The sequence below is a fragment of the Oryzias latipes genome, chromosome 6 (genome assembly GCF_002234675.1).
Source record: "Oryzias latipes chromosome 6, ASM223467v1".
Taxonomy (NCBI): domain Eukaryota; kingdom Metazoa; phylum Chordata; class Actinopteri; order Beloniformes; family Adrianichthyidae; genus Oryzias; species Oryzias latipes.
This window is the reverse complement of record NC_019864.2, coordinates 3,155,253-3,181,187: the sequence shown is the minus strand read 5'-3', so window position 1 is coordinate 3,181,187 and position 25,935 is coordinate 3,155,253. Positions and strand designations below refer to the sequence as shown.

The window sequence follows — 25,935 nt, the reverse complement described above, 5'->3', positions numbered from 1 at the left end:
CAATCCCTGCGCGATTCACCTGCTGCCTGTCCCCACAACACCTCAGCCCCACCCTCTGCTTTCTCCCTCACACATCCCGTCCCCGCATCTGCGCGCTCTTTCTCAGAGACGGGAGCGCGCAGTTTTAGGCACGTCAATTCACAGGTTTCCAGCTGGTACAAACTCTGTGAAATAATAGATAATAGTAACTGATAGCGCTGGCGCAGATTTCTCTATCTAAGCACCGCTACTACTGCGCGCCTCTGGCATCGCATCGCGCCCGAGAAGGACTGGACTAATAAAATAAAAAAAACTATAATTAAAGATTTGTCTGCGAGCCACATGTGACCATCAAAAGAGCCATATATGGCTCGAGAGCCATAGGTTCCCGACCCCTGCTCTAGACCCTAGAGAGACTGATCCTGAATCACCTCCAGCCCCTAGTGAGGCCAGTGCTTGACCCCCTGCTGTTTGCATGTCAACCTGGCATCGGAGCGGATGACGCTGTCATCTACTTGATGCACAGAACTCTGCTACACCTCGAGGAACCTGGAACCTTTCAGAATCATGTTCTTCGACTTCTCCAGCGCCTTCAATACCATTCAACCATCACTGCTGAGGGGAAAGCTGGAAGGTGCGGGGGTTGACAACCAGCTGACCTCGTGGATTGTTGACTACCTCACCAACAGACCACAGTACGTGAGGCTCCAGGACTGTGTGTCTGCCCAGGTGGTCTGCAGCACGGGGGCACCATAAGGGACAGTGCTCTCTCCTTTTCTCTTCACCCTCTACACATCTGACTTCCACCATGACTCAAACAGCTGCCATATCCAGAAGTTCTCCAATGACACAGCCATTGTTGGACGCGTGTCAGAGGGAAACGATCTGGAATACAAGAAGGTGATCAAGGACTTTGTGGACTCGTGTGAACTCAATCACCTTCACATCAATGCCACCAAAACGAAAGAGATGGTGGTCGACTTCCGGAAAAAGGCTTCTCAGCCTGCCCCCGTAGTCATTCAGGGACTGGACATCAAGAGGGTGGATGTGTACAAATATCTTGGTGTTCACATCAACAATAAACTGGACTGGTCAGACAACACAAAGGTCCTGCACAAGAAGGGCCAAAGTCGCCTCCACCTCCTGAGGAGACTGAGGTCCTTTGGTGTGTGCAGGCCACTACTCAGGACCTTCTATGAGACTGTCGTTGCATCAGCAACTTTCTATTCTGTGGTCTGCTGGTGTGGAGGCATTAGTGAAAGGGACAAGAAGAAACTGGACAAGCTGGTCAAGAGAGCTAGCTCTGTCCTGGGCTGTCCCCTGGACTCAGTAGAGTCTGTAGGTGAGAGGAGGATGCTGACCAAGCTGTCCAGCATCCGGAAGAACCCCTCCCACCCCCTGTATGCGACGGTGGGGACTATGAGGAGCTCATTCAGCCAGAGACTGCTGCACCCACAGTGCAAAAAAGAGCGTTACCGGAGGTCCTTCATCCCAACAGCAATCAGACTATACAATAACACGGTCTAGGACTGATGAAACCGCTGCTGCTATTTATTGCCTTATTTAATCCGTTATTTATACTGTACTTTTACCTCCACCTTGTATTATTTTTATTCTTACTCATTGCTACTTTGTTTTTCGTACTTTCCAACTGCTATTTTTTTTCCTTCTTGTTTTTGGCTGCTGTGACAACCTAATTTCCCCCCGGGGATCAATAAAGTCCTATCTTATCTTATCACTTATCTTAGTCAAAGGTTATACAGATTAAAGCAACAAATAATTTTGGTTTAGTATAAAACATTCCAGTCCAACAGTTTTAGTTTAAATAAATAATGAAATTCCTTTTTAGAAAGACTTAGCTACAGCAGTGAAAGCTGAGGTGAGTTCAGGGACCGCTAGCTGCTTTTCCACCACACATGAGTACAAAACTTGATCAAAATTCTAGAAATGTTGAAAAAACACAATCTTGCAATTACACAGTTTCCATTATTCATAAATGCGTATAAACACAAACCAACTCACACGATGAGTCATTCAGAAACATGGCGACGGATGTGAACAATCCTTTGAGTGACAGCAGATACATTCAAATTTCTGCCACGCCGCTAGCTCATCATCATCTATCAGAGGAGACACTCCAGGCCATGGAGTGGTGAGCCCCTCACACGTGGGGGTTTTGGGGAAATGGTGGTTGGTGATTTTAAGGGGAGCTGTGGATCCAACAATTCCACATGACACGCTCAACTTCTGATGAGCCGTGTGATGCTGTGGCCTCTTGTGGCGCCCGCTGTGCAGAGCCCAAGGCAGCCAGTTCCTACCAGGAAGCGCTTTGCCATGCGGTTGTTGGTCATGTGACTCATTTAAGTCTAAAAAAGGGTTTCCATTGCATTTGTGCAAAATACGTCTCAAATCAATCCTACCCCGCCGAATTCTATGACACCAAGTCTTTCATAGATCACAATAGAGCTGTGAAAGACTTCTGAACAGCTGACAGCTCTCATTTTCATGAAATTACTCTACACTACTCTGTTTAACTGCTGAGCAGCAGCATTTAGAACCGGTTCTGATCAAAGAAAGCCACATTACGTTTGATTCATTTCATCACAAATTCCAGTCAAGCCTCAACAGCTTTTTTCAGTTTGAACAAAAAAAAACAACAACAACAAAAACTCAAACAGACAATCCGCTAAACTCCAGAAGCTGAGATCAAGCTCCTTCTACTTCTACACACACAAATGCTGTTCGCCTTTCAGGGGTCCCCACAGCAAATCTGGGCCCAAAAATCTGGCTTCATCAAAAACAAACAATAAGTAAATAAAAAATCACATACAAAAAAAGCTACAAATCTAACATAACATTTAAGTAAAATAGATGGAATGACTGTCAATAAAAAGTGCAGCAAAAATGTTTTCAGGTGATAAAATCCTGATCTGAATTTTTCATAGATTTACTGCAGGGATGGGAACAGCAGCATTAGATGCATTTTGTTTGCTCCGTCGTGACAAACGAGTGTGATGGCACAGAAAGGCCCACAAATGAAAAGGCTGACGAGGTTAACTGCAGCTTTCATGATGACAAATCAAACAATTTCCTCAAACGGACCAATTCAATTACAACTGTTGACTTCAATATCCAGGATGAGTGTGTGTAAAGCAGCCTTAAGGAGCTGCTTTGTCCGGTGCTGATACTGTAGAAAGCTCACATGAGCTCCAGTGCTGAGCATAACAAAGAGACTTTTTAAATGTAGACGTGAAAAACTATTATGAACCGCAGAGGTGAAACCTTTAGGTCAACAATGTTTGAAACAATGCTTCAGCTGCTGTGGAAGTCAAAACGCAACAGCGGTTGTAAAAAGGTTTGGTGGCAAATCCATAACTTCTAAATCCTACAGAGACTAGCTCAAACCAAGGGTTTTCAACCTGAGGCTCCATGTGGCTCTCTGGTTAAAGAAAAAGAAAATGTTTGAAAAAGTAACCTTTTTTTCAGACTGTACGGTGCATCACGCAAAACAAAACACTCAAGTCATTCTTTCTTCATACGTATTCACCTGGCAGGATCCCGACTACAGTACCCATAATGCTCCAACAATCCATCAAGCACTGCTGCTTCATAATTGGCCACAGTCATTGAAAGACCTTTTGACAGATTTTTTGACTGTTGTGTACAGCAGAAAAATGGTTTGAAGTGAGAGAGGACATCCAGAATTCATACATAAGGTTCGCCGGATTATAAGGTCTATTTTTGAAACAGTTACATTTTTGTTTGTTAGATTTATGAATTTATGGGTGAGGTACACAAACAAAAATAAACTAAATTGAGTTGTTTATTTAATCACTGCTGACATTACACTTGCTCCATTAAGATGATCCTACAAGGTACAGGGTGTCTTATTTTGAAAGGAAGTCATATGAACGAAAGTTATAAACCATTTCATATTTAGAAAACAAGGCTATTTTCTAGACCTGCACAACAAATTTACCGTTATGGCGATATCAAGCTGTGCAATATGCATATGGCAAAAGACGGAGAAATTTGCAATAAATGGTAACCTTAAATGTGCTAAAGCGATCTTAAATAAATCCATTTATGCTTTTGACCAATCAGATTGACCCTTTCACATTGTTGACAAATTAGATGGACCCCTTTTTTGTTAGATGTTGGCCTCCTATGCAGACCAGGGAAATTTGGAGTATAAGTTAAGTTATGTTGACTTTTATTTAAATGAAACCGTTGCATTTAAATGGAAATAATGTTTTTGGTTGTATTGCTATTTGTTCATTTATCGCAAGTTATATCGTCATCGCAATATTGATCAATAATTTTGCAAATCGCGAGTTTTCCTCATATCGTGTAGCCCTACTATTTTCTCTATTTGTGTATGTGTTTTCTTTAGTAAATTGAAAGTTATAATAGCTACAATAACTAAATACAAAGAAGTGTCTTGTTTTTCTAAAGGATAGATTAGACTTTGTGGCTTCCTTCAGGTTGTGCTCAGTAAAAATGACTGAATGACTCCATAAGGGTGTGTTCAGACGGGACACATTTGGTCTGCTACACTATAAAAACGGAATCATCAGAAAGTAAAACGTTTCAAGAAAAATTGTCAGGAAAGTTTTTCAAAAGCAAAGTAATCTTGGGGTACGGAGTATTCAGAGATGGATGAAAACATGTCAATAACTGCCACTCACTACTCTGAAAGTAATACATAATCTCTAGAACGTTTATATTAGGACAGCTGAAAAGGCTTCTCACGTGCTTTTTCTGTCTCTCTCTACACGGCGTGCTGCTGTGACGTCATCCTAAAAGCAACCTTGTAGTTCCTTAACAGAATTCTTTTAAAATAATGCCATAACACATTGAAATGTGATTGGATCAATTCAGTCTCATTAAAACTATTTTCAACGTGATACAAATTGCTTCTCACTGCTTTCCTGACAATCTACACATCATAAACACTTCTCGGTGTAAATTCTTAGCTGTCATCCTGCCTGTAAAGTTTGAATGAACTAAAAGCGCAGGACTTCTAATAATTATAATTTCTGCCTCTAGTTGCTTTGCACTGCCCTCAGAATTCCTGACCAATGAGGGGAGAGATTTTTATTTACGTAGTTTTGTTCACTAGCTTTGGTTTAAATCAGGAAAGGCAGCTTAATGGCAGTCTGAATACAAACCTAACACAAGGTTCAGGACACAAACTGGACCAAATTAACCAGAACAAACGGTTTTCCCCAGTCTGAATACACCCTAAGTGGTAAAGGTTGCAGCCCTCTGCCTAAACCTTACATAAATTAAACATTTCTGTTGCCTTTTTCCAAGTACCACCTACCTCACACACAACCTGCTAAAAAAACAAGTGGATTTTATCCTAACTCAGGTCATTACTACAAACAGCTCTACTTATCTACCACAAGTCCTTTTTTCTAACCAAGGCAGTGACTAAACAGACTCAAACAATAACTTAGTTTTACATTCATAGCTGAATACAATTAGCAAAAACTTAGAAACAACTGGCCTACATCACCAAGATGCACTGTTGTGTCACAGGAATGTCATATAAATAAATCCTGGAGAACACATGAAGTTGCAGAATTTGGAGTTTTTCTGCACATTTTTGAGCATTTTGTTCAGAAGATAATGGATCTTGTTGGTCCAAGTATTTTGCAGAAACTTAACTTCTGCTCCAGACCAGGGGTTCATTCCAGAAAGCATGTTTAAACTAGCCTGACTTTAACCCTGAACTCTGGCTGAAATCCACCTGAACTTGCTTACTCTGGGTATGTCGGTTCCAAAAGACTGGATATGAGTTGGCGTAATTACCCTAGACTTGTTAACCCTGGGTTAATGCACGTGCACGGCAGGTACATAAAGGCATTCTCAATGGATCGCAGATTTCCGGAGTCACCATGGAAACGCGTGGAGAACATTAGAGAGCGCTATACTTCAGTGAGACTGAGTCTGAGATTTTAATGACGGCGTATGAAGATTATTAACCCATCAAAAAGTAATACGGCTGCATCATCAAAAGAAAGAGTTTCTGCTTGTAGTAGAAAAACAGACAAAGTAAACGCACGAGTTTCTGATCTTATTTCCAATTACATCGTGATGTATATATAAACACACACAACTTAGAAAACTTAAATGAATTGATTCAATTGGGGACAAGTAATAGAGTTAAATATATACAACCTAATTTCCTATATCTATCCAACTCAATAGTTGTTTATACAACTCATATTTACATATTTATCTAACTAAATGTAATATTACTCCAATTCCATTAAATGTTTTTCCATCTTAATTTATTGTACTTCTTGAATTCCCACATGTCTAAGTTAGAGGCTGCAGATATACTCATTTTTATAAAATGAAAATAAAATTTTACAGTCTAGATTTACAATATATACCCTGCATTTAATTATCATGACTCTGATTGTAACATCAGTTCTTATACCTTACTATTGCAGTAGTGACGCTAAATAAACTCATCATCCTCTCCCTCCCTCTCACTCATGGTGCAGAAAGAATTAAACATAACAGGACAAATAACTAGACAAACACAGTGAAACACAGTAAAACAGCTAAACAACTAAACACGTTTGGTCAAAAACCCACACTTAAACCCAAATTCGTCCAGACAGGCGAAGGGAATGGAATGGTATCCCACAATTCCTTGCAGTGCTGATCTAACAGAAGCACCAAAGTTACACCTACTTAATTGAATTAATTTGAATGAAAGGAAAATAACTGTCTGATAACTATGTGTTATTTTTAGGTTGACTAAACTCAAAAAAATTGTGTATCTTAACTGAATCAATTAATTACGTTAGATCAAAGTAAAAAATTGTATCTTTCCAACATCCATATGTGGTCTTATCACCCTCTCATGGTGGAAAAAGTATTATCTGAGCTTCTTCATCCACTAAATCATCTTCAAATGGACATGCCATGCTGCTTCACCTCTCTGAAAACAAACTAACCTTAAACTAAACCTGCTCCAGACCAGGTTATGTTCAGAGCATGAGTTGCTATGGCAACTTGACCTACCCTGAAACATACCTCCATTTCTGGAACCGAAAGCTGAGGTTATCAACTTCCTCAGCCTCAAACTTACTGTGGTAACTAGCATAACCTGCTTTCTGGAATACCCCCCTGATGGGTGATTTCTGTTTGTTGTCATGTTTTGGAGCATCTATCCTGACCTGAATGCTCTCCCGTTCTAAATTCCTGCAGGCCTGGGTCTCACTTTTGTGTATCTTACTGTGAAAATCTACCAAAGCCGTACCACATCCTGTGTGAGAGAAATTTGGTGTTGACTTACTTTCTCCCAGCTTGAACAGTGAACGACAACATGTATGCAACTCTGAGGCCACTTCTATGAACCACAGTAAAGAGTTCAACCCTGCTAACACAATAAATCACAGCAGAAAGCAGAAAGGCTCTTAAAGCCGCTGTTCTATACACATGCTTAATGCTATTTATGTCTCATGAGAGCCCAGAACCCTTCAGATTAAGAGTGGAACCAAGGAATATGACCCCCCCCCCCCCCCACACACACACACACACACACACCCTCAGTAATGCAGTCTACCAGCATTGGTTGGATGCCATGGTGAAGAAGGTTAACATGTAATGTCTGATTATCGCTTCACTGGTGGTTTAGTTGTGAAAAAAAGAAGAAGAAAACCATCAGTCGAGTTGAGTCAGAGGAGTTTTTTGAAACTAAGTCAAATTTCTTACATTTCATTAGAAAAATGTAACAATTTTTGCCTTGGATATTACATCAGACGTTTAAATTTGTCAAATGTTCTTAATTTTTCCTCAATGTGCACCAGTAGTCTAAATATTATTGACAATAGGACAATACCTGATTCTGTTTCCTCACTGGATTGCTGCTGTTTGTTGACGTACATGTCAGCAACAATAAAACTACTGCTAATCTCAGAATGACAACCCTAATCCCATCATCAGAGATTATTTAGATTTTTTTTAACAATAATGGCTCAACAACAAACATTATTACCAGCTCAATTGTTCATCTATTATTTGTGTGACCAACAAGTTAGATAACCTTCATTTTTGACATTTCTGGAAAAGAAAGATATTCAAAAAAATAAACCTGTCACTTTTATGCTCCCAGAAAACCCCAAGTCTTGTTCCTTTGGCTCCAAAAGACAGAAATAGCAGAAATTAGCAGCAGTTACCACAGAAACCCAACTGTGCTGCAGATTTGCTGGTGTTACCACAGCAACAGAGACTGTTGGCTGCTGCCACCAGACAAAACCCATGGAATGACCGGTGAACAACTCATGATGTTCTTCAGCTCCAATAGAAGGCTCTATGCCAACAGCTTCAAACCGAATATTTTTCTGTTCTAAAAGAGGATTTTTGGAGGCCATTGTCAAAATAATTATTTAAATAATGCTTAATTTACACACAAACACTGATGCATTCATGGTAATTTTGGCTTTTTGGTCAAAGCAGAACCACTGCCTGTATATGAGAACTGGACTGAGTGGCTCCCAAACACATGGTTTGATAGAGACATAAAATGCTTCTAATCAGTTATTCTATCTGTCAAAATTACCATTCTAGTTCTGATACCGTTTCTAACACGTTCTTGATAATCCTCTTTATTTCATGATATTTTTTCATTACTACAAGTTATTCAAGTTATAAACTGACCAACCAGATGCTTTTAGTAAAAATAAGGTGGTCTCATATCCAACATTCCAAAGGTCTGACAGATTTTGTGTAGACAGCTTTCAAGTGGTAGGGGGGGGGGACTTCCCACTAACTCAATCTCAAACATTTATTTGTATAGGGCCTTTTATACCAGTTGACAACACAAAGCGCTGTCCATAAAGGCAAATAAAATAGTCATAAAATATGAAAATGAGTTAAAACAGAAAACATAGGACAATCACATTCAGTTGTCACCCCTCCCTCAACAGATTCCTCCCTCTTTTTTACAACTAGCAGGTGTGTTTATAAGGCCCCGCCCTTTTTGTACTACATTTGAACCCTACCGTAACGATAAACAACCAGTAAACTTGTTGCTTTATGCTGCTTCATGGTCTAATCCCCCCTCCCCTCCTATTATCACCCTCTTACCCCCCCCCCCCTCTAACATCCCTCTCTCTTCTTCCCTTCTTTCATTTTCTGTCCGGTCCAACACCAAAGATTTTCAAACATGATTGAAATTAATAAAGTTTGGCCTCGATTACAAAAGGGGTTTATTCAGACATACCTTTGGTTTGTATGAAGATTAATAACCCCTCTTGTTAAAATAAAATATGTCCAACACAAGAGGCTCTCAGCTCTCATCTGCCTGCCCAGCAGTTGGACAGGACAAGTTAAAAAAAAAAAAAAAAATAAGTATGCATGTGTGAACATGAGTTGTATTGTGTACATGTTGACATGTTTGTAACATTTTTGGAGCCAACAGGTATGTTTACAACATTTGAGTGTGTGTGTGGACAGGCCCCGCCCCTTCTAGATTTGTATTGCATCTGAACTTTACCAAAGTTTAGATTATAAAAATCCAGCAACTTGTTGCTTTATGATGCTTTATAGTTTTACCCCCTCCCCTCCCCCCTATAATCAGCCTCCTACTACCCCCCCTCTCTAACATGCCTCTCTCCTCTTCCCTCATTTTCTTTTACGCCTGGTCCAACAAAAAACACACACAAAAAACTGTTTACAAATATAATTCAGATTAATAAAGTTTAGTATAAATTACAAAAGGGGTTAATTCAAATAAACACCTAGTGTGTCAAAAGATTCATAACCCCTATTGTAACAGTAAAATATGTCCAACACAAGAGGCCTTCAGCTCTCATCTGTTTGCTCAGCTGTTGGACAGACAATCAATCAATCAATCAATCAATCAATCAATCAATCAATCAATCAATCAATCAATCAATCAATAAGATCGGTCCTGGATTAAGTGATATGTTACAAATGAGCAACGTAAGGAGTGAAGGGGTGCAGGGTGGCACAGTGGTTGCCTCTTGCCTAACAGCAAGAAGACCCCTGTTTAAGGGGTACCTGAAACAGAACCACCAATGGGGGAACCTTCTGTGTTCAGTTTTCATGTCACGCGTGGGTTTTCTCCTCCCACCGTCCAACAACATGCTTCATAGGTTAATTGGTTAAAATTGTTCCCAGGTGTGTATGTGAGTGTGTTGTTTGTGGCCCTGTGTCAGACTGTCCAGGATGTCCCTTGTCCAGGATATCGCCCACGAGTGGCTAGGTTAGTCTCCAACAGCCCCGTGACCCCGAAAGGGAAAAAAAATCGGTTTAGAAAATTGAATGGATGGATGGATGGATGGATGGATGGATGGATGGATGGATGGATGGATGGATGGATGGATGGATGGATGGATGCAAAAAGTGAAGAGGTTAAACTGGCTCAGCACCAATCCAATATGAAGGTTCTATCTTTAATCATCATGATTGTCTTGGCTTCAGTTCTATGTCAATTACTTTCTTACACAACTCTCTGCATTGACCCGGACCTTTGATCAGCACACAATAATACTTCACTATGTCTCTTTATAGTTACATTTAGCAGCAATTGTTTGAATTACCTATACACTAAAAAGTTTTGTTCTTTACATTTCTAAAGTAGTCTTGGACCATCACACTAGTCACCAATAGTCATCCCACTAGTACAGCAGAGTTGATTTGCTTTGCTATTATTAGATCTTTTAGCTTCCTTTAGTTCATTAGATGACTTCTATGAGTGATTTCATGATTCAACAATAATTCATGTTTCACTAATAACTCTTCATAGGCCTGTCAAGGCTGAACAGATTGTATCTATTTAAAGAAATCTGCACATTTCACGTAGACTATCTGCAAAACATTACATAATGTGAATAACTTAGGTGTGACTAATGTAGGTTCCATCTCAGCGTCACCAATTACATCACTAGAAAAGATGGTAACCTTTCATTTGAAGCCTCATATTATGAAGAAAAACTCCATCAAAGTGATTAAGAATAAACTTTTTTCAAAAATACTTTTTAAAAGGAATTTTCAAAAGCAGTCCTATAAAAGCAACAAAAGAAATCCAAAGTTAGAGGTTAGAAAAAAATAAATAAACTGAAGAACAGAGATCAAGAATAACAGTATTGTTTCTAACTTGTCCTGTCCAACAGCTGGGCAGACAGATGAGAGCTGAAGGCCTCTTGGGTTGGACATATTTTACTTTAACAAGAGGGGTTATTAATCTTCAGACAAACCAGAGGTATGTCTGAATAAACCCCTTTTGTAATTGAGGCCAAACTTTATTTATTTTAATCGTATTTGAAAATCTTTTGTGTTGGACCGGACGGAAAAGGAAAGAGGGGAAAAAGAGAGAGGGATGTTGGGGGGGAGGGGGTGAAACCATGAGGCAGCATAAAGCAACAAGTTGCTGGATTTTGGTAAAGTCCAGATGCAATACAAATCTAGAAGGGGCGGGGCCTGTCCAGACACACACTCAAATGTTACAAACATACCTGTTGGCTCCAAAAATGTTCACATACAAACATGTCAACATGTACACAAAACAACTCATGTTCACACACGCATACTTATGCCTTCAGACCAACACATGTGAATCATTTCATTCAGTCACGCAAACTATTAGTGCAAAGGTGAGATAGCACCTGTGCTCAGGTGAGTGTTTCTGTTCTGATGATGGAATGTAAAAGGCAGGAGAGAGAGTACCCAGTCATCCCCACACCAAGACCCCCGCCGCAGCATCAGCGGCAGCCAGGACCCCCCCCAACACCCACACCGTAGCAGATAGAGAACAACCGCCCGACGTGTAATTGCATCCACCACCCTGGCCAGAGCCAGCAAGACCGCCACGGGGGCCCCCAGAGCCAGAGAGCAGGGAGGGACAGGGGGACAAAGTGCAGCTCCAGCCCAACCAGAAGAGAACAAATATAGGGTTTGATTAAGACTTGCTAAAATGACACAAAACATTAAGTTCTAATTTTACAGAAAAAAGTTTTAAGTTTTCAGTCTAAAAAATGAGAAGAAGACTAACAGAAGAAAATGAGTTCTGTCAAAACTGAAGCACCAACTAGATTAGATAAATAGGGTGATTTACACCCTATTTATTGACACCCCTAACCCAGACACCACCTGCAGACACCCTCTGCAGAAACCGGTTGCAGAAACCGGCTGCAGACACCACCTGCAGACACCACCTGTAGACACCACCTGTAGACACCACCTGCAACAAACCACCCACAGAAACTGGCTGCAGACACCGGCTGCGGAAACCGGCTACAGAAAGCAGCTGAAGAAAACTAGCTACAGAGCTGCAGAAACCGGCTGCAGAAACCAACTAGACAAATCAGCTGTATAAACTAGCTGCAGAGAGGTTTCTGCAATTTACAACCCCAAGAGGGTGTCGCTTTATTCAAGAACACGCAGAACAACTGTTCTGTTTCACCACGATCTCTGCTGCCTAACCCTTTAACTGCCTGCTAAACCAAACGATGTAGCATATTTTGAAATCATATTAAAAAACTTGGGCATATAATGCCTAGTTTACCCGAATTAGCTTGCTCCGTGAAAAAAGTATGTGTGTGTGTGTGTTAGCCTGGGGGCGATGCTGTCAGGGCAGAGTCTTCCTGGAAGGGGCGGTTCTTCACTTATCTAGGTCACAATGTGAGAACCGGCTTGTTTTGGTGGATTGGGAGGGGCTGGTGCTCAGAGAGCAGGTTTTTAGAGGAAAACTCAGAAATGGTCAAAATACCTTTTTGGAGTTTTTTTTTTAGGAATGAATATTGTAATGCACTTGAAAGCTCAAAACAATTCATTTAGCATCATATATGCCCTTTAATTTATGTTGAGCAAACTTTTTATTTACTTTAAAAAATAAATGCTGCTGAGCCTGTTAGTCCCTACACTTCTTTGCACTATTTCTTTGCTTTTTTAAATAGACAAAGTTAATTTTTGGTGTTTAAATTATTCTAAATTTTGACGCCAACATGTTCTTGGCCATCTTGACTACTAATTGTTGTCATTGGTCCTGAAAAACAAAACAAAACAAAACAAAAGAACATATTAGTCGATCTCTAGAAACAGCTGCTGCTTCAGCAACATGAATTATGTGAAAGTCCAGAAGAAACAACTACTTCCTGCAGAAGCCAACATAATGAAGCATATAGGAATAAGATCAAAGCAGAAAGCTGGCGTGATGCAGACGCGGTAAACAATATTTTGGAGGCCAGTCCACACCAGAGACCCCGTCCCCACTTAGAGAGCCGACAGAACCCAATGCAACGAGCCCGTTCACTGATTAGGCTTCATCACTGATGAGGAGGATGAGGAGGATCACTCAGAGGAAAACACTGGAGCTAAAACTAATGGAAAAGAAGTCGAATACACCAAAGTGAGGAATAAATATAAATAAACCTTCATGGACAGATATAAATCAGGGTTTAAAAGGATAAATAAAGTAAAACAAAGAAGTTCAAAAAAGAATAACACAAATATAGAATTACTGTCAATTTCAGCTGGAAGCCAGTTTAAAAAAAACTCTTGAGCCTTCCTTTAAAACCATGAACAGTCTCTGCAGCCCTTGCACGTCCAGGGAGGCTGTTCCACAGGCGAAGACCGTCATAACTGGAAAAAAAAAAGCCACGCCGCAACTTTTGGTTGTAACTTTTGAAATGACCAAGAGCCCGGTAAGTGTGTCCTGGAGTTTAGACACACCGTCAAAGCATCAGGATGGACATCCCCAATAAAAGCTTTAATAATACTTTCCTTCCACAACTCTATAGTCTAAACTCTTAACTGCTGGAAAGATGAACAGAACAAAATTAAGACGACGCTGTTTTCTCGGACCAGAGCTTCCATTTGATGAAAGAAAACAAACGTTTCTGCAGACTGACAGAATCTATAAGCTTAGCACATCCTTTCTTTAAGCAAACACTGTAGTCAGGACGTTTAGAGGAACCCTTTTAGTAGAGAAAAGCTTGAGAGGCTGCAGCCGCTTCAGAAACATCAGCTGCGATCACAGCAATCCGCCAAAGCCAGAAAGAGCAGAAAGAGGAGATCCTGGAATCTGAAATCCTGACAAAAGCATCCATCTTCTGACACGCTCACTCACCTAAAACAAGAACATGCACAACGCTTGCACACCAGACGGGACCCAAACACCAAGATTTCTAAAACACAAACCAGCAGACGAGGTTGACATATGAACACACGCCAAGCACACGGAAGCAGTGAATGAGAAAATGCAAGGCGAGCAGAAAGCCCGGCTAGCTTGGAGTGCTGACTCTCTGTGCTAAAATGGTAGATCCCAGATTTCTCCACTTTACCACCAGCAACCATGGAGGCCAAAAATGAAGGAGGAGGGAAAGAGGAAACCTTTCCTTCAGCTGCTGCCTCTGAGGGAAAGCATCCACATCCGTTCAGACGGACCGAATCATGCGCATTTTCAGAGGAGACGGGAGGATGGAGGTGATACTTACATGAGGACTCTGTGCCGAACATGGCTGGGCCAGGAGCTGTGATGGAGAGAGAGTAGGAGAAGGAGGAAAGAGAGGGGGGGGGTAGACAGAGAGAGAGGGGGGGGGGGGTGTTGATGAGCAGGCAGCTACACAGCGGGAGTCATCAAAGCAACACAATGCAGCCTCCAGACCACCAGATGCCCGGGCTCCGCTATCGGTGGCTAATGTAAGGCTCTCCTCTCAGCCCGCCAGCGTTCAGCCGGTCCAGCCGTTACATGGGGGGGGTGGGGGGGGGCATTCAAAGGAACTGTTGGATTTATGACGTCCGGAGATCCAAAGAACCGAGCGAGCATCCTTCACAGCACAGCCAGACAGGAACATGAGGCATGGGCTAGCATCAGTCCGCTCTCCTCGCACCGCCCCCCGCCCCCTTTCCTTCTCATTCCACTGTAGAATTTACAGATGAATAGAGCGAGCGGGCGGGGGGGGGGGGGGGGTGGTTCTATTCCAACAGAGAGGACACGGTAGAAGGGGTGGGAGGGCCAAAAACAAAACTGCAGCGTTATAAGACAATAGCGACACAAGCAGTGTGTGATGTCAGAATTCCTTTATGAGAGTGTGTGGCTGGGGGGGGGGGTAAAAACAGTGACAGCTGCTGCTGGATGGGGGGCTGAGGGACAACAAAGGAGGACTAATAAAAGGAGGAAACACAAGTAAATCGACAACAAGAAAAAGAGGAGAAATCTATCAGTTCTGAAAGAAAGAATATGAGAGGGGGGAGGGGGGGTTATGGAGGTATTTCTGCACGTCGTCTGCCTTCAGTCCTGAGCCCCCCCCACCGATATCTGACTACACCGAGCTAAAAATATTAACCCCATGCCATACATCTGATGTTAAAAAACCTGATTCAATCCCACAGGAAGTCTCATTTTAAAGGTGCATTTACTTTAAATCGTGTAATCTGGTAATAAAGGTTCATTTGGTAAAAATCATAGTTTAGTTTTAAAGGTTCATTTAGTAAAAATCATAGTTTAGTTTTAAAGGTTCATTTAGTAAAAATCATAGTTTAGTTTTAAAGGTTCATTTAGTAAAATCAATGTCAGGTAAAAAGAAGAAGAGGAAGTTGGAAGCAGCACATCATACCTGATTCCAGACGCGTTCTTGTCTGAAAAGCATGTAAACATCAGTGTAATCAAGGCTCCAGTTCTGTTCAGGCTTTATGTTTTTCTGCTCAGAGAAGTGAGTACTTTACTCCATCGTTTGCATAAAACAGACAATTATAAGTACAAATTTGCTCATGTTAAAAATGAGGCCTCCACAATAAATTGCTTGTTTCAATTTTGCAGGCTGTGCAATACGCATATCACGAAATATGGCGAAAATTAGCTTTAAAAATGGTTCCTTTACAGGTGCTGATACAATCTTATGGCAACTTGAAGTATTTAACAAATCAAATAAATCCCTTGATGCATTTGACCAATCAGATGCAGCTCTTTTATGTCAGAAGCCTCTATGTAGTCTCGGGTTGCAGTGAAATGATGTTTTTGGTATTTCTGCCATTTGCTCATATATCGAAAATTATATCGTCATCGCAATATTGATCACTAATATTGCATATCGTGAGTTTTCCTCATATCGTGCAGCCCTGTTAAAAATACATGTCTAAATATGTGTTCCTATAAAAGTTAATGTTGTGTTTATCATTTACAAAGAAGCTGACTTTGGTCAAAGTCCCATCATGTTCAAAGGCTCCAGTTCTCTCTCAGTGGGTGAGTTAGTGAGGATCAGATGAATAAACTAAACCAGCCTTCCAACCATCCCATCAGTTAGTTACTGCTTCACTAAAAACAAAGCTCACCCCACCCCACCCCCATGCCATCAAAATGTACCACCTTGAGAAGGCATCTCCTCCTGGTTGCTAAGCAACTGAAAATAAGCAGGAGAGCAGAGCAGCCATCTTTTGGTAAGTAAGAATATCAGGAGGAGGACAGTTTATCATTGATCGTTTAATAGAGATTTTAGGTCAAATGCGGAGGTGAAAAAAAAGAAGATTATTACAAAAGAATTCTGCTTCCAAAGATTCCTGATCGTCTGCATCAAACCCTCCTTTATTCCACCAATTTATCATCAAACCCAAAGCATTTTACTGACTGAACCTCTGAGCCGGATTTCAAATGATGAACAACAGCAGACGGCGTTCTACCAGCCCAGTGGTCCTCACGCTATGACTGACACGGGGAGGTTGGGGGTTCGAATCCAGGTCGGGTCACAGCAAAGATAAAAAAAAGGGAACTGATGCATTCATGACTGACTCTAATTAGTAATGGGTTTAATTGGGTGGGGTGGGGGGTATAAACCAGCTATAAAGTAACTGCAGCTAACTGCTCCACCAGGGAGGGAGGAAGGAAGGAAGGAAACAAGGGAGGAAGGAAGCAAGAAAGGAATCAAGCAAGCAAGGAAGCAAGCAAGGTAGAAAGGAAGGGAGGAAGCAAGGAAGGAATCAAGCAAGAAAGGAAGGAAGGAAGCAAGGGAGGAAGCAGCAAGGGAAGAAGGAAGGAAACGAGGAGGGAAGCAAAGAAGGAAGCAAGATGAGGAAGGAAGCAAGCAAGGGAGGAGGGAAGCAAGGCAGGAAGCAAGCAAGGAAGCAAGCAAGCGAGGAAGGAAGGAAGGAAGCAAGTAAGCAAGCAAGGGGAGAAGGAAGGAAGCGAGGAAGGAAGCAAGGGAGGAAGGAAGGAAAGAGGCATGGAAGGAAGAAAGCAAGGGAAGAAGGAAGGAAGGAAGCAAGGAAGCAAGAAAGGGAGGAAGCAAGTAAGCAAGCAAGATAGAAGAGAAGGGAGCGAGCAAAGAAGCAAGCAAGGTAGAAAGGAAGGTAGGAAGCAAGGAAGGAAGCAAGGAAGCACGCAAGGAAGGGAGGAAGGAAGGAAGCAAGGAGGCACGCAAGGAAGGGAGGAAGGAAGGAAGCAAGGAAGAAAGCAAGGAAGGAAGCAAGAAAGGAAAGAATCAAGCAAGGAAGCAAGGAAGAAAGCAAGGAAGGAATGAAATAAGCCAAGGAGGAAGGAAGCAACCAAGCAAGCAAGAAAGTAAGGAAGGAAGGGAGGAAGCAAGCAAGGAAGCAAGCAAGGAAGCAAGCAAGCGAGGAAGGAAGCAAGCAAGGAAGCAAGCAAGGAAGCAAGCAAGGGGAGAAGGAAGGAAGCGAGGAAGGAAGCAAGGGAGGAAGGAAGGAAGGGAGCAAGGAAGGAAGAAAGCAAGGGAGGAAGGAAGGAAGGAAGCAAGGAAGCAAGGAAGCAAGGAAGGGAGGAAGCAAGTAAGCAAGCAAGGTAGAAGGGAAGGGAGCGAGCAAAGAAGCAAGCAAGGTAGAAAGGAAGGTAGGAAGCAAGGAAGAAAGCAAGGAAGCACGCAAGGAAGGGAGGAAGGAAGGAAGCAAGGAGGCACGCTAGGAAGGGAGGAAGGAAGGAAGCAAGGAAGGAAGCAAGCAAGGAAGAAAGGAAGCAAGGAAGGAAGGAAGAAAGCAAGGGAGGAAGGAAGGAAGCAAGCAAGCAAGAAAGGAAGGAAGCAAGAAAGGAAGAAAGCAAGGAAGGAAGCAAGAAAGGAAGAAAGCAAGGAAGGAAGCAAGTGAGGAGGAAAGGAAGCAAGCAAGGAAGGAATTAAGCAAAGAAGGAAACAACGGAGGAAGGAAGCAAGAAAGGAAGCAAGCAAGGAAGGAAGGGAGAAAGCAAGGAAGGAAGGAAGCAAGAAAGGAAGCAAGCAAGGAAGGAAGGAAGGAAGCAAGGAAGGAAGGAAGCAAGGAAGGAAGCAAAGATGGAAGGAAACAAGGGAGGAAGGAAGCAAACGAGGAAGAAAGCAAGGGAGGAAGGACGGAAGAAAGCAAGGAAGGAACGAAGAAAGCAAGGAAGGAAGCAAGCAAGGAAGGTAGCAAGCGAGGAGGGAAGCAAGGAAGGAAGGACGCAAGCAAGAAAGTAAACAAGGGAGGAAGGAAGCAATCAAGGGAGGAAGGAAGCAAGGAAGGAAGCAAGCGAGGAAGGAGAGCAAGCAAAGAAGCAAGCAAGTGAGGAAGGAAGGAAGAAAAGGAGGAAGGAAGCAAGGAAGGAAGGAAGGAAGCAAGGAAGGATCAAGGAAGGAAGCAAGGAAGGAAGCAAGGAAGGGGTCGAATGAGGAAAACAGATTCACACAAAAGGCCCGTACACACCGGGATGTATTTCGCCCGCGATATTCGCCGACGTTTAACGCCTCGTGATTAAACAAAGGGCACCAATGTGAGTGTGCACACCGTCGCGAAAAAACGCCACGCGTCAAAGCGTCACTTTTTAAAAAACGCCTCGGGTTCGTTTTTTTGGTTTGACGCGTCGCGTCGAAAACTATACGACCAATGAAAATGGCGCTTTTGCACACGTGGCTGGAGCTTCTGAAGTTACAGTAAAACAACACTTGGGGACGCTCAAACACAAAACTGCCTTTCTGAGCACACATACCAGCGAAGAAGATAGACGGCAAGTAGCGTCTACACTGCCGCGAAAAAATAATGACAGACATTCTAAAATATCCCCGAAAACGCTCATGATGCATTTTCAGCTCTTGTACCAGTCAATAAAACTCCCCATGTTCTTCTCTTCTCGTAACTATGGGATGTAGCCAAAATCGACGTCTTTTCCGGCGTTTCATCATTCTACAGAACAATAATTTCTTCATCGTTGGAACTGGAGCTGGAGCTACTGGTGCTGGAAATATTCATGTTTTCTTTGATTGATTCTGACAAGCGCATGAACACTTGCTCTCTTCTTCTGAGTGAAAAGCGACTTTAAGAAGCGTAAAGTTGCGCAGCCCCACCTTGTGTAAATCATAGATAATAAAATCACTAAAGTGCATCAAGGGTTAACACCTGAAAGGTTCATGTAGGAGTTTAAGGACAGAAGTTTAATTAGGTAAGGGGTTAATGGCCGACGAAGTGTGCACAACAGAAATCATACCATGGTCCGGGTTAGGGCTGCACGATATGAAGAAAACTCACGATATGCGATATCAGTGATTAATATAGCGATAACGATATAATTTGCGGTATATAAACAATTAGAAAACAACCAAAAATATTATTCCCATTCCATTACAACAGCTTAAAAATTATACTACAAATGACCCTTGTTGACATAGGAGGCGAACATACAACATAATAGGGCGCCATCCGATTAGTTAACAACGTGAACCAACGTGACCAATCCATCTGATTGGTCAAATGCAGAAAGGGATTCTTTCAATCCATTAAACACTTCAAGCTGCCATAAGATTGTTTGGCCACATTTAAGGTAACCATTTATTGCAAATTTGCTGTCTTTTGCGATATGCATATTGCACAGCTTGATATTGCGATAACGATAAATTTGCGGTATATTGTGCAGGCCTTGTCCGGGTGAATACTCGATTCTGATTGGCTACTGGGTGTGGATTGTAAAGTGATGAGACACGCCTGAAAAGAAGTTCCGGTCACCTAGCTTAAATGTTTTGTATCACTGTACCGGCTTCTTTAAAACAACCTTTAGCTTCATCATCTGGACAAAAACAAGCGGTAAGAGGTTAACTTTCTCACTGAACTGACACTTCATTAAACACATCGTGACCATCAGCATTTATTTTGCCTCCCCTGCAGTCGCGATTGGAGGTCGGGGCGGCCGTGGTGCAGCGGTAGGGCGGTCGACCCATGATCGTAAGATTGCAGGTTCGAATCCCGCCTTGCACTCCCATGTGTCGAAGTGTCCTTGGGCAAGACACTGAACCCCACCTTGCCTCTGGTGGGAGGTTGGCACCAGTGTTCGGCAGCGGAGCCGCCATCAGTGTGTGAATGTGTGTGTGAATGTGTGTGTGCATGGGTGAATGGGACTGTGACTGTAAAGCGCTTTGGGCCTTCGTAAGAAGGTAGAAAGCGCTATATAAGTATACGCCATTTACCATTTACCATTACCGTGACAGGCCCTGCTCCACGTAACTAATTGTCTGCTTTTTGTGGAAAAAAAATCCAAAAATAACAAGAATAAACGAGTAAAAACTGGTTGAATATTTATTTCTTCTGCAAGTGACCTTGGTATAAGCGGGTTAATGGCCTTAGAAGTGTCCATTATCAGAATTAACGACCTTCGCTGAATTTCTGATAAGGCACACTTCGTCATCCATTAACCCTTACTTTAACTCAAACTGTCAACATAAACATTTGAAACATTAAAAAGACTGAACAGACCCATTGATGTGGAGCGACACTGTCTTCCAGGGTTACTATCATTATTGTTCTAGACACTTGAGTTGATCTGTTTGTTTTTCTATTATTTAGGTCATTTTTGTGTGAACAGGATTTAGATTTTAGGACGGCTTCTTTTAAAGTTCCACTTAGAGCGGTGACGGTGTGGGATTTTTGATCACTGCGGTGATGAACCAGCAGGGGGCGCGGTGTCACGGTTAAACCCCCCCCCAACACAAAATCCCCCGGCGGCCCGTCGCAAATGAATACAATTAAAACGCAGTATTCTTTATTATCATATAACAGTAACAACTAACTACTACCTAACTACTACCTATCTAACTAATGAACTAACCATATAGCAGCTGTAGAATCCCATCGGTTCTTTTATTTATTATGATTAAGTTTTAGTCAAAATCCAAAAAAACTGTGTAGTTTTCCAGGACCTAGTTTCTGCAGAGCAGCAGGAGTTCATTACAAACTCACCTCTGAGTTGTGTCTTCATCAGAGTCGGACTTTAAGCACTTTGTGCAACATTGATTGGTATAAATATGCAATTGAAAAACCTAAACGGGGGAAATGGGTCACTTAGAACATTCCAGAATCCAGAAGTTGATTCAGGTTCTTCACATAACCGGAACGGACTGAAGACTCAGATCTGGATTCTCCTCTCAGTCTTCCAACGTGAGCTTTAAGGTAGTATTGCAGAGCTAGTATTGCAGGGATGTAAAGGCGTTTGGAAGGTGAACTGACCCAGAGGCGCATAAAAATGCTGAGGTTAGAGGATCAAACCCGTTGGGTGGGACGCTTGCTCGGGAAGCCTGCGCCCATCGTTGCTGGTCTTGTCAGCTTCATTTGCATAGATTTAAATGTGCAAACTTCAGGTCATTTAAATAGAGGACACTGGAAATGACATTCATCAAACTGTGTTTGTATGCAAAGCAGAGTGAGGAGCAGTGAGGGTGGAGAACAAGCACCTGCATCAAGCTGCAGCCTCAGGGTGTCAGCAGTGACGTGCAGACGGCTTTGTGTGTGCAAACATGCAAAGGCCATGCAACAAAATGATTGATCCTCCTTTCTGTTTACTGAAAAAACAGGAGATTTCTCATTCGGACTCAACCTGGATTCATAGCTCCACTCCTCCTGGCTTACAGTAGGAGCCTTCCCAGCAACCCGGACGTCCATCATCAAACCAGACAGCATTTCAATTCTGCTGTGATGAGAGATCATTAAAATATCACAGGGCCACGTGGGAGGCGGTCAAACGCTGAAAACAAAGCATGTCCACCAACTTTTGTTGCAGACTGGGGCAGGGCAAACATTTGTAGCTGAAATCGTGCTCTTAACACGCTGAACAGGTTCTGCATGAAGGTTCCTGAGCGTTCTGATGAGGCTCCGTGACAAATGTCCACACCAGCTCCATGTGTCACAGCCGTCAGCCAGGCCCATGATATTCATCACTTTTCTACTGCTCTACAATTTCCCCCCAAAAAATGGACTTTGAAAATACAGCGGGGAAAATAAGTATTGAACACGTCAACATTTCTCTCAAAAAACATATTTCTAATCGAGCTATTGACATGAAATTTTCACCAGATGTCGGCATCAACCCAAGTAATGCACACATAGAAAGAAATCCAAACATTCATCTTCTTGACCGTTTATTCCCTTTCGGGGTCACGGGGTTGCCGGAGCCTATCCCGGCCACTTGGGCGTAGGCAAGGGATGCCCTGGACTGGTCGCCAGTCTGTCGCAGGGTGAAATCCAAACATTTATGTCCATAAATGAAGTTATGTGTAATAAAGTGAAATGGCCCAGGGAATAAGTATTGAACACATGAAGAAAAGGAGGGGTAAAAAGGTTTGGCAAGCCAAGAAAGCAGCTGGAGTTTGTCAGTATTCAGAAGGTTAACCTGCCCCCCATCAGTGCAAAGTAATATCAGCTGGTATAGCCCTGATTGATGCCTTTTAATAAGGTCTCTCACCAGCAAGGTTTTAGACAAGAAGCATTGCATGATGGGTAAAAGCAAAGAGCTGTCCAAAGACCTACGCAACCTTATTGTTGCAAAACACACTGAAGGCATTGGTTACAGGCACATTTCTAAACTTCTGAAAGTTCCAGTGAGTACCATTGGGCCCATCATCCGGAAGTGGAAAGAACACGGCATTACCATAAACCTGCCACGGCCAGGTGCTCCTCGCAAGATTTCAGACAGAGGAGTCAGAACAATCATCAGAAGGGTTCTCCAACAGCCCAGGACCACTCGTGGAGAGCTTCAGAAAGACCTGGAATCAGCAGGTACCGTTGTTTCAAAGAAAACAATAAGTAATGCACTCAACCGCCATGGCCTCCATGCATGCACACCACGCAAGACTCCATTTTTGAAGAAGAAGCATGTTGAAGCTCGTTTGGAGTTTGTGACACAACATTTGGATAAACCCATGACATTCTGGGAGAAGATACTCTGGTCAGATGAGACCCAAATTGAACTCTTCGGATGTCATAAGACACAACATGTTTGGAGGAAAAATGGCACCGCACATCACCCCCAAAACACCATACCAACAGTCAAGTTTGGAGGTGGGAGCATCATGGCGTGGGGCTGTTTTTCAGCTGTGGTACTGGTAGACTTCATATCATTGAAGGAATAATGACTGGAGAAAAGTATGGAGACATTCTTGATCAGAATCTGCTGTCATCTGCCAGGCTGCTGAAGATGAAAAGAGGGTGGATCTTTCAGCAAGACAACCATCCCAAGCACACACCAAGGTGACACTCAACTGGTTGAAGAAAAAGAAAATAAAGCTGCTAGAATGGCCCAGTCAATCACCAGACTTGAATCCAATTGAAAATCTTTGGAAAGAACTGAAGATCCGGGTTCACAGAGGAGACCCCCGGAACCTTGAAGATTTGAAGGCAGTTTGTGTGGATGAATGGGCCAAAATCCCACCTGAGCAATGTATTCCACTGGTTTCTCCATACAGGAGGCGTCTTGAGGCTGGAATCACCAACAAAGGTTTTTGCACTAAGTATTAAATAAATTTCAGTAAGCGTGTTCAATACTTATTCCCTGTGCCATTTCACTTTATTACACATAACTTCATTTATGGACATAAATGTTTGGATTTCTTTCTATGTGTGAATTACTTGTGTTGATGCCGACATCTGGTGAAAATTTCATGTCAATAGCTCGATTAGAAATATGTTTTTTTTGAGAGAAATGTTGACGTGTTCAATACTTATTTTCCCCCGCTGTATTTGCTCTACTGAATGTTGGAGAGTTTTGTTTATAAGAAATTTTGCATTGTGAAGCTTTTTTTTTTGTTGACCTCTCTTCGTTGTTCTCCGGTTGGTTAACGGTGCTCGCACTCGCCTTTCAACAGGACGACTACACTTGTAGTCGGTCTGCATTGCAAACGTTCATTAATCAATGAGATTGTTTCCATGGCCGCCGTCATGTCTGCGTTCCACGTCCGTCCCTCTGTTTGCACGTCAATTTTGTGACAAAAAGCCGGGGAACCGGAAACAGGTCCGGGTTTTAAAAAACAAAAACCTAACCGCAGACGCAACGGAGTCAATGTAGACAAAGCGACGGTCACAAGACGAACTCTTCACACAACAGAGACGCACAGCAGACAGACACGTGCAAATTAGGGGTCAGAGATAAGAAAGAAACTCTTCTGGACATGAAAATGTATTAGTAACCCCTGTGCTATCCTAGGCACTGTGACATTGGGAGTTGGGTCATCTAGACCCACTAGACAGTGCTCTGAACCTTTTTTCTTCAATGATTTGTGATCTTCACTGGTGTCCATGGATTACATGAAATCTTTCCACCTTTATCCACCTTTGTCATGGTAGGGAGAACACGCCAATGGAAGGGGGGGGGGGTCATAGGATAGCAACACTGTTAATATGTTGAAGCCTGAAAAAATCCATGTGTCGAAACCTCAAGTTTTTTTTCCTCAACAAAAAAACAAGAAATCTTTCTTTCATTAAATTGCAGCTCAATGAGGAGAACTAGGCTGAAATTTCAATGACGTTCTTTTCTTTCATTGTCACGCTTTTTTTATTTGATCAATGGAGACAACAAGAAGGTATAGCAGGTTCATTTGCAGCTAAATAAAAGGAGCATCAGGCAATAAAACAAAGATATACAATTATTTTGAACATTAAAATTGTTAAAATCATTTGGTATGACTTGTATATTACAAAACAAAAAACATGCGGTTCTAGAGTCCTGAGTCACAGTTTGTAGGGTTTTATAGATCAGATCATCTTATTGGTCTAAATTTCCAGCATATGGACCAAAAACAGCTCTCTGTCGTCCTGTTTGGAAGGTGTTGGTGGTCGCTATCAGAAGAATCTTGTATTTCCTGTTTTTATGTCAAGTATTTTAGGATTCTGGTGTCCAGGTTACGGGAGGAAGCCTCTACTTTAGCACTGGAACAGTTTAGGCCAAGACTTTCTGCTGACATTTAACTAAAATGAATATAAACGCAGAGGCCGAGGCCGAAATCATCCAGTCTGATGCTCTTCTAATGAAGGAACGTCTGCCTCAGAGGAGCCAAGAGGTTCAAGTTCAGAGACATGGTTTCCTGGGGAAAGCCCACCAGAACAACCGTAGGGGCAGTAAAGGGGAACTCGGCAGAAACAGCAGTTGACAGAGAAGAGGAAGTGAAGCTGCACTAGAATGATACCACAGTGACGTGCTGTTGAGCTGCAATCAACCACTAAAGGAGAGTTTCTTCTGCTGAACGACTTTTGATTATGATGATGCTGTTTTTGGCCAAAAAACGGTGTCGTTTACAACAACATAGTTTCTGCAGAGCGGGCAGGAGTTCATCAGAAATTCACCTCTGAGTTGTGGGCGGGACCTTTACCGCTGAGTAGGCCGGCTCCCATTTCCTGTCGTCCATTCCCGGGAGCTCCTGCCCCCCCCCCCCCCCCCCGACGTTACTGAAGCAAAAAAATGGCGAGCAATATTGGAGTTTGATCCAGCTCAGACGAGGAAAACAAAGACCCACATGAATCTAGTCGTCTACAAGCGGCGTCCCCTCTATGAGATTTTTCCAAAAGGAGCTTTTTTTTTTTTTGTCTGCTCCTGATTTACCACAATTTGAATCAAATAAAAACTCCGAAATGCACTTTTAACTGTAATTTTCTTAGTAAATATGGCCTCCATCATCAGGAAAATGCCACAAGAACATGTTAAAAACATCATTTTCATCAGAGGGGGGCTTGCTGTCAGAGCCAATCCCATCCAAAGTCCAA

At 42.4% G+C, this 25,935-nt stretch overlaps 1 protein-coding gene across 7 annotated transcripts in view; it reads right to left on the bottom strand.

The window, feature by feature from the left end:
* Positions 1–25,935, bottom strand: part of st7 (suppression of tumorigenicity 7) — a 45,593-nt gene that overhangs the window by 18,802 nt on the left and 856 nt on the right. Inside the window, exons 1-2 of one of the 7 annotated variants that reach the window (XM_023955474.1) lie at positions 15,585–15,600; positions 14,463–14,498 (exon numbers count right to left, since the gene is read on the bottom strand). The exons of 1 other annotated variant lie outside the window; for it this stretch is intronic. In XM_023955474.1, coding sequence (XP_023811242.1) covers positions 14,463–14,484 — 22 coding nt within the window. In that variant the 5' untranslated portion in view covers positions 14,485–14,498; positions 15,585–15,600. Of the gene's footprint in view, positions 1–8,095; positions 8,227–14,462; positions 14,499–15,584; positions 15,601–25,935 lie in introns of those variants that run through there. 5 more of the 7 variants (XM_023955473.1, XM_020701505.2, XM_020701504.2 and 2 more) reach the window with 5 other exon arrangements.